Raw genomic sequence first — 9,463 nt, 5'->3', positions numbered from 1 at the left:
ACACAGTGGTAACTGCTAACAAGCATTGTAAACAGCCTAGTCTCAGAGAGAAATGTATCGTATGTGATACCATGATCCAAACATGCTGTGATGTTAATGCTTGCTACTTCTTCACTAAACCGTACCAAAGGGACTGCTGGTGAGGAGGCACAGCAAACTTGTATGTACAGTAAATATACTGTAGTAATACGTACACTGCTACTGTGCTACGAATATTTGCTCAACCTAACATGTAGTTTATGATCATATACTAAAACTACTATATAGCTTGTCTCAGTTGCACTTCAAGTTGAAGAGATAATAACTACATAACAGTATAACTTGGCTCAGTGAACCCTATCTAAGCTTACAATGACTGAGGGCAAGGGTGTATTTAAGTACAATACACCAAATTGAAGTAGCTGTGGTTCATATGGTATGTACATATCGAGGGGTCGCCAACGTCTTGGGACTCTCGTACACTATCTGAGAAATCCAATTATAAATACATATAAATACATGAAATATTTATTAAAATAATAGAGAAATACGTTTGAAATACTTAAATATTGGGACTCTCGTACACAATTTAGTAGTATGCGTGGGCGTTGGCGACCCCCCGGTACATATAATGGTCTTATAAATTATTTGCATGTATTATTTCCTATACGTACCACAATTTATGTATACGGAGCTGATGAATGTATAATATCACAGTTTCACTGAGGTGTATATATACATGTATACAGTTGAAGGAACGTTAATTCATACAAAGCCATATGAAATTAAATTCAATCAGAACAGATACAGTAAAATTTATCAGTACTCCACCACACTAGTTATTTATTCCTCACAGTAGGTAGCATGTCTTCATTGTCATTAATATTATGGTCAAACAATTAGAGAATGGGTCGTTGTGCAGTTTAGAGCCCTGCGCATTAATGTGAAAATCATAACCACCTTTAGAAGCAGATAAAACCTGCAACTTGTTCTTCAGTTCACAACTTGGCTTTCAATAGCATTTTTTTAAATTAATCGTTTTTATGCCACATATACATAAATCTGTATGCCATATAATTATGATAGGAAAAGAGCACACTGTATACAACAGCATAACAACTACAGTGTCCACACTACTAACTAATGTCTCTGCTACTCTACATAATGAATCGGTATGTAGCGGTCACTGAGGTTTACAATTCAGGGGACGGATTTTCATTTCTATCCATTTTGGATTGTACCAAGTGCCAGAAAGGTAGATGAATCCATACTGGGCTGGATTATAGTTGAGGTTGAGGTTAATATTCCAGCAGTTATGGTGCCACCATCCTCCATTGCCTTTAGCATTGTTAACTTGTAGTGCACAATTGTGGCTAGATGGATCATTATCATCATCATATGTACTGAATGCCCTTTCATTGTGAGAACCAGTTGAAAATGGATCAGTAGGAGTAATGCCAGTGAATCCATCAATCATAAGTTGGTATTTTGCGTCAGTATCTCCTACTTTAAAGATATTGTAATGCAGGTAGGATCTGGTCTTGTTCTCAAACTCAAAGTCAACTCTGAGTTCCCATTGTCCAGTCTGGGTAAGACAGTTAATGGCCTTGAGACCGTACCAGAATTCCCCATTCAGATCTCCAAATCCTTTCTCATAGTCAGCCCATGGTCGGTTGAAGTCAACAGAACCATCTTGTCTCCTTTGTATAACTGTCCACCCTCCATCTGCTGTTGTAGTGTCACAGAACACTTTTGCATTGTTCCATTTCCTTCCACACCAACACTGCATTTGGTAAACACCAGGTGGTGTAGAGAAGAAACTAAAAGAGTTGAGATCGCAACAACTCTGAATTGTCATGTCATCAATGGTGCAGTTCTCCTTGAGATTGTTTGTAGCTATTTGGTACAGCTTGAGCTGTTGATCACAGTAAGGATTAGCAGCTATCCCAGTAATGAATAGTGAGGTGAGTAGAATAGAGAACATTTCCAATACTGGAAACTAGTTGTGCTTTATATCTGTACTGAAGCAAAATCACTATAAAAACTGCACATTCATAATAGCTTCCCAAAAGTGCATATGTCACTTAGTAGGTACAGTACACATACACAACTGCTGCAACATGTAATTAATCTTGTATGTTTACCTTAGTTATTTGGAGAGAGTCAGCTGTAGGCAGAAAGCTTGTGTAGTTGCTTAATAATTAACTGTTGAGCACTTTCATTTATACCAAAATTTATGCTGATGTAAGGCTTTATGCAGGATGTGATATGAATGTGTCCAGCTAAAACATCAGAGGAAGTGGTTTGTTAATTGACCATGAGAGGGACTTAATGGATGCAGTTACATCCTGGTATAACAGCTACACAAACATGTATACGATAAAAGGAGCTGAGTGTTACTGATGACAGTGGCTCATTTATGGTTATGACATGCTTATACTGTGTTGCTGTATAACAACTTGACCTCAGTCCACACTATGTGCTAATCTACATGCCACAGCAATGCATTTAGAAGCCTACATACTTTAAAACTGTGAGATTTTATTACCCATTTTAGTGGTAGCAAGTACATGCTTTGTGTATAGTGAAACACAAGAAGTAATGCTATTATACATTGTAAGTAACGGTTGAATGCAAGATCCCATGCAAGCTGTGTGGCTCTTCAAGCACTTGCAAGCTGTCTGTGGGTCACTGGTCTGAGTTTTTCTGTATTCAGCATAGTTTTAGCGTTGAAGTTTCTAATTCTACCCGCATGCAGACTCCTAGATACAGTAATTGATTATGTTACAAATCATACACTAAAGTGACTGAACTCCATCTCTCACAGCATGAGCAGGATACCAAAGCTTCAGCAGCTGAGCAGCATGTAATGCAATACTTGATTTTTAAATCACTCAATTTATTGTTGATATGCATGACCTTATCATGCATGCACGCATGTGTGTCACAATTGTAAGTATGTATGGCTTAAACAAGGAGCACAATAAATGATATTGTTCAGCCTCAAATTCTGCAAATTCTCTTGAAACTTTATAATTATATATAGCCTGTGCATGCAAACCTGCAGCTTTACACCATTTCATACAATATGTTATAAGAGTACATTTTAGTATGGAGTGGACATGGCGGATACTTGAGATTTGAAATAATCAGTAACATGCATACAAAACAAAATAAATGTTGATATATATATTATATATAGTTGTCATATTCTAATTGAAGTTGAATAATGTATGCATTACAGTTTCACTGAGTGGGTGCACAATTGAGAGGACGGATCTTCATTTCAATCCATCTAGGATTGTACCACTGACCAAGGAACAGGGAGCCAAAGTCGGTCGATTGATTGTATTTAAAATTGAGATTGATATGCCAACAGCCACCATACCACCATCCTCCATTTTCTGTAGCTCCAAAAATTTCTTCTGCGCAGTTGGCACCTGTATGTCCATCATTATCATTATCGTATGTGCTAAATCTTCTTCCATTATGTGAATGGGTAGAAAATGGGTCAGTTGTGGTGTTACCAGTAAATCCACCAATGGTTAGTGGATACTCTTCAGTAGCACTTCCTACTTTAAAGGTGTTGTAATGCAGGAAGGATGTTGTATTGGTCTCAAGTTTAAAGTCAATTCTAAGTTCCCATTGTCCAGTCTGGGTAAGACAGTTAATGGCCTTGAGACCATACCAGAATTCACCATTCAGGTCTCCAAATCCTTTCTCATAGTCAGCCCATGGTCGGTTGAAGTCAACAGAACCATCTTGTCTTCTTTGTATAACTGTCCACCCTCCATCTGCTGTTGTAGTATCACAGAACACTTTTGCATTGTTCCATTTCCTTCCACACCAACACTGCATTTGGTAAACACCAGGTGGTGTTGAGAAGAAGCCAAAAGAATTGAGGTCACAACAACTCTGAATTGTCATGTCATCAATGGTGCAGTTCTCCCTAAGATTGTTTGTAGCTATTTGGTACAGCTTGAGCTGTTGATCACAGTAAGGATTAGCAGCTATCCCAGTAATGAACAGTGAGGTGAGCAGAATGAACAGCATTGTCAAAATTGGCTTTTTTAAACTGCAAGACTACATACATTACATTATAATATCAGCTACAGCAGCTATGTATTTAGTCAAGTGTACCAGACTTGAATTATGGTACTGAACAGAGTTTTGCACAGAGTCTGGTATGCAAGACTATTATGCATATAAGTACACATAATTTATATGTGATGGGATTTGCAAAAGGGGGACTTTCACACACATCCACTTATATGAATTTGGAAGTCCTTACCTTTGTGTTCAAGAAACGTGTAAGCCTAATTTTCTCCATTAGGTTAGTGCTCATTATTGACCAAATTTGAAGCCAAAATCCTTTTCCAATCTGAAGTTATGAATCATCAAAGCTGATAATTTGGAAGACTCCTTTTGCAAATCCGGTCACATATATATGCACAACTATCACTACATGCATATAATTACCTTAGCAGGTCTATAGTAAAAAGTCAACTGCAAGTAAGAAGTCTTGGAAGTTGGCATTGTAGAAGGCCTTTTATATACTGCAATTTACATTGGCGTAAGGATTTATGCATGCAGGATGTGATCTAATGTGTTCAGTACTACACAAAGAGGAAGTGGTTCATGAGGAAGTGAGTAGACACAACTATTACATCCTGGCATAAATATGACAGATAAGTGTGGCTACACATACAAGATTAAGAATTATGTCATGTGACTTACGTACTTGTAATGTGTGAAATGACTGAGTCACCTGACTTACACTATTTCTACAAAAGGACACCTATAGGGTTGCTGGATGTCAACATGATATTCATTACTGAATTTACATATTAAGTGAATTATTATGGACATCTCATGCATGCAGGATCAACCAAAGCATCCTGATTATTTAGCTCAGTTTAAGGGATACTTTGGGACCATCTCCAAGTGTCCAGGTATATCAATGTCCAACCATATACAACACGTTCAACTGCATGCATGCTTGATATAAGCCACAGTCTCCTTTCTCCGATATATTTATGTCAGGAACTTTGACCAGTGGGATATTAGTTGTGTCTACACACCCCACACAATATTAAATCATATCCTTTTGTAATACTATACGATATTAATCTCAGCACATGCATCAGTGAGTCATGTGATGCAATGCAGTCATGATGTTCTTTTCTTCTACCACTAAGGAGTTTATATTATGCTAAATTTCATGCTACTATAGCTATACTGGTGTGGATTACATGTTGCTTGATTTTCATTCTGTCAAGGAAATCCAGATGACTAATGTTAGTTTATCCACCAAGATCTCAGAAGCTGTTCTTCTATTAAACTGCAGACTCTTATGATGCATCAGATAAATTACTGCTCCTGCATCATTATGTAGAAAAGTAGAAGCAGGCTAAAATTATTTTATCTGATGCACCAATCATGACATGAGGTTAAATACAAACACAGGAAGTTTATCCTAGCTTTGATGATTATTTCATCCAATGTAGTATGAGATAAGATAGAGGTTTTGCTGTCCACACACCTCAAAGCAACTTTATTATATATAGTTAGCTACAAGCACAGCACAACAGGGGCGGATCCAGAGTTTAGCAAGGGGGGTGCACCAAGGTAGTAGGCATATAGAGCAGGAAGGCTAAAGCTATTTCATGTTTCAGGAATAACAATTTTGTGGTTTTATACACAAATATATATTATATAGCTTTCTAAGTGGACTACATTGATCAAGAGTTATGTACATATAGGGATAAGTGACAGACATGAGTAGTTGAGCTAGCTATAGCTAATAGTTATATGGACCTAAGGAATGGAATACACAAGATCAAGTGCATTTCATTTGCAAAATATACTTAGCTGGCTAAGTGTGCCATGCATGCATGGGATAGTGCTGCAGATGCTAGTCTTTTTCAGATTATACTCAGCAACTATGAAGGTAGCATTTTGTATGATGACTGTTCTATTAGAGCATTTGATTGACTGCTCTATTAGAGTATCTCGATCTTGTATCATGTAATGGTTTCATTTTTTTGGGGGGGGGTTGGAGTGCCCCGATTAGATCCGCCACTGCACAAATGGTTCTACAAGGATGTCACTTCCACCATAGATAATCTATGCTTCCACAGAGCTATATACATCAGGGGCGTAGCCAGGGGGGGTTCAAAGGGTTCGGACGAACCCCCTTTTCAGAGTTAAGAGATACTCTAATAGAGCAGTCAATTACTCTAATAAAGCAGTCACAATGTTCATGAGGCAGTGTAGCTTACCTATGAAGCTATAAATAGGATTTTATTTTACATAACAGACGTGATATAGTTGGTAAGGATAACTAGCTATTATTGTCGTGACCTTTTTTTTTTTTTTTGGTCTTCAACTGGTTTTCAGCAAGTTTTTTTGGTCTTCAACTGTTTTTCAGAAAGGTGCCCCCCCTCTTTCCAAACTCTGGATCCGCCCCTGCCTCTACTCGCTATTAAATCTGCTGCCTACAATTGCCTTGTTAGACCATTACTAGAATATGCCTCACCTGTATGGTATTTACACACTGCCAGAGACATTGATAGACTAGAAGCAATTCAGAGACGAGCTGCACGCTGGGTGTGTGGTAGCAGATGGAATCCTCATTCACATAACTGGTCCAAATCTTCTACATATTGTTTGCAGGACCTAAGATGGCCTGCGCTCCATACTCGTCAGTCCTATTTTACTATCACTCAAGTACACGATATTTTACATGACAGAGTTTCTATCCCGTTCAACTCACATTTCAAGTTTTCAAGCACCAATACTAGATCCCATTCACTTTCACTTACCACATCATCATCTACCATTAACGCATACCGTTTTTCTTTTTTTATAAATTCTCCATTTCTTTGGAACTCAGTACCTGTAGAAATTTTACAAATTTCCAAAGCAATTCCTTTTCGGATGGCACTTCGTCGATTTCTGCTCAGCTAACCTGATTTTGTAATTTTCTCTTTGTTTTCTTTTTGTATAGGTATGTAGTTGTCGTGTGTCATGTTTTTGCTGTATGTTTTATTTTGTACTTGTAACTGTATGTATGCGGTATGTATGTCTTTGTAAGGGGAGCACGTTTGCAGGCTTTGCCTTTTGTGTGACCCTTGTCCTTTGACAAAAATCGATAATCTAATCTAATCTAATCTAATCTAATCTATTGCGAATGGACTAGAATACACATGTTTACACGTGTACACGTGTACACGCCCCCCGCTGTGGAGATTCTATACTTAGGGCAGAACCCCCCTTTTGGAAATCCTGCCTACGCCCCTGTACATGTTCTGATATGAAGGCAACCAACAATTATTATTATGAAGTTTAGTTGACTGAGTTTGTATTTATAGTTAGGACTTGATTGTTGCCAGTGATTTTTCAAGTGGATACTGAGCAGTTATAGGTAAGCCGCAGCCACAGAGTTGCACGCTATGCCTGACCACCATAATTATATGTATGATTCTTTACTACTGCACCTAGTTTAGAGTGCACATATAACCATTATATCTAGCACAGTAAAACCTTTAGCTACAACCAGGTCACTGCAAGACAAGGTTACCTGGCCATTGTAATAATCTCCAAATGTGTTATTCTGTGTACAAAATGACCTGCCTAATGGCCAGCCACCTGCTTAATAAGGCCGGGAAATTTTGACCCTGTATATAAGGCATAGGCGGCGGAAAGGGGGGGGGGGGGCTAGGGGGCTAAAGCCCCCCCTCAGAATGATATCACACCGAAATTATCGTTCTTGGAGTGGGGCTGAAAACCGTGATAAAGATCGAGTTACTCTAATAGAGCAGTCACTCTAATAAAGTAGTCAGTGTGTAGCGAGCTATATAGGATTTTTATGTAGTTTATCAGCTAGAAATGGTAGCTGGTGAGGTGGAAAGCTCTTGTCAGTTGGTTGTAACCTTTTTTTTTTTTTTTTTTTTTGGTCTCACCTTACCAAACTATAGAAATAAGTCTGGGTCAGCTCAGCGGAGCCCCCCCTCATATCAACTACTTCCTCCGCCGCTGATATAAGGTGACCAGAATATAGCTACAGACATGCAGACACTACAACTACATTCAGCACAACTTGTGATGCCAGTAACTTCACAACGGTAGTTTCAGTCTGGGTGTGTACTTTTTAGCTATACTATGCATACTTTAATGCTGTTATTTGAATCATGATCATACTAAAAAAACATGACTTAACCACATCCAACGTTAGAAGTGCTGGAATTTAATACTTAACTTGTATACATCACTGATTCAACTCATGAGTGAACCCAACATATCAGTGTAATCACATAAATCCCCTGGATTCATTACCAGGAATAGTGTAGCAATGCATGACCACAATGCAATTGTCTGGAAATTTTTAACTGGTACAGTGGCTTATCATATCTGCCATATAGCTATGTCAACCACACTTTGCCATATTGTGTGATGTGCTGGAAACACTCAATGATGATGAAAGAATCTTATTGATTCAAGACAATAATTATACGTACAATATACGTACAGAGGCCTAAATTCAGGGGTACCATTGACTGATATCTATAGAGTAGTCAGAACAGGAACCCTGGCAAGACTTACACTTATTAAATTACAATACAAAAGTAATTATAATAAAGTTCACCTCATGTGATCTAGTCCATGGAAGCTCTAGAATTAAAAATTTCATATGAGCATGAGATGGCAATAGGAGCAGCCAGTGATCTTATAGTTCTATTTGTTATGCGACAAGTATTAACCACTTGAGCAAGTGTGTCTGGCGTAAAGTGGTCTAAACATCCAATCTCAATAGAAACAAGGTGGACAATCAACCCAGAATAGATCATGTAGTAAAGAGCCATATTTCAATTTCCTTCTGAGCTTGTGCAGCCAATAGATGTTGCCGGCTGGGTATTTAGTGGGAATAGTCAGTTCAAACAAACCAATGGAATCATTAGAAACCAAGACCAAGTCAGGTCTGCTAAGGGTGGTAGAAAGATTGGTAGGGATAGTACTAGGAGGGCTTACACTGCATGGCAAGCCTGAAGATAGCCTGGAAGGTCAAAATAAAGTTAAAAATGCAGTTGGAACCCATAAACAAGAACCTGCAAGACTGAATCATGTCTCCAGGTATACCCGCCCTGATTTATTTATTTATTATCAAACTGGGTAGCTATAGGCAGCACTGCTGATACACTCAGGAAAAAAAAGAAATAATTTACAATTAGATTAGTTAATTGGATGCTAGATTGAAATATAGGTGATGAATTGGATGCTAGCGGTGGGGACTATTCTACGGAACGGAACGGAACGGAACGGAACGGAATGATGGACTAAACCACGGAACGGAACGCTTTCTCAAATTGAAGCTTGCAACTTACCATTGCTGAAACTTCCCTTATAAGTTAGCAGTGGCATCTCCAGTGGGTGATTAAACCATAGATTAAACATAAGATAAAAAGAATTAACGGATCGATTGTGG

General features: G+C 38.3%; 2 protein-coding genes across 4 annotated transcripts; both read right to left on the bottom strand.

Moving 5' to 3' along the window:
- Positions 1-990: 990 nt before the first annotated feature.
- LOC136242967 (fibrinogen-like protein A) lies at positions 991-2,166 on the bottom strand. Of its 3 annotated transcripts, none has more exons than XM_066034469.1 (2): positions 2,124-2,166; positions 991-2,000 (listed from the first exon to the last, which is right to left on the bottom strand). In XM_066034469.1, the coding sequence occupies exon 2, from the start codon at positions 1,961-1,963 to the stop codon at positions 1,163-1,165; it is 801 nt and encodes a 266-aa protein (XP_065890541.1). In that variant the 5' UTR covers positions 1,964-2,000; positions 2,124-2,166; the 3' UTR covers positions 991-1,162. The 3 variants fall into 3 exon arrangements, with proteins under 3 accessions (XP_065890541.1, XP_065890544.1, XP_065890542.1); XM_066034472.1 differs by having other exon boundaries at positions 991-2,023; positions 2,124-2,164; XM_066034470.1 differs by having other exon boundaries at positions 991-1,995; positions 2,124-2,164.
- A 941-nt stretch (positions 2,167-3,107) lies between these two features.
- On the bottom strand, positions 3,108-4,481 carry LOC136242966 (fibrinogen-like protein A). The gene is made up of 2 exons (XM_066034468.1): positions 4,271-4,481; positions 3,108-4,062 (listed from the first exon to the last, which is right to left on the bottom strand). Exons 1-2 carry the CDS (start codon positions 4,322-4,324, stop codon positions 3,226-3,228), a joined length of 891 nt encoding a protein of 296 aa, XP_065890540.1. The 5' UTR covers positions 4,325-4,481; the 3' UTR covers positions 3,108-3,225.
- Between the last annotated feature and the right edge of the window lie 4,982 nt (positions 4,482-9,463).

This window comes from Dysidea avara, chromosome 13 (assembly GCF_963678975.1).
Source record: "Dysidea avara chromosome 13, odDysAvar1.4, whole genome shotgun sequence".
NCBI classification, from domain to species: domain Eukaryota; kingdom Metazoa; phylum Porifera; class Demospongiae; order Dictyoceratida; family Dysideidae; genus Dysidea; species Dysidea avara.
The sequence above is the reverse complement of the archived record's forward strand: the minus strand, read 5'-3'. Positions and strand labels throughout refer to the sequence as shown.

Coding starts and splice junctions, on each gene's coding strand:
- LOC136242966 (XM_066034468.1), bottom strand. CDS start 4,324: ATGAGCACTAACCTAATGGAGAAAATTAGGCTTACACGTTTCTTGAAC. Junction 4,063..4,270: donor CACGTTTCTTGAACACAAAG/GTAAGGACTTCC, acceptor TAATGTATGTAG/TCTTGCAGTTTAAAAAAGCC.
- LOC136242967 (XM_066034469.1), bottom strand. CDS start 1,963: ATGTTCTCTATTCTACTCACCTCACTATTCATTACTGGGATAGCTGCT.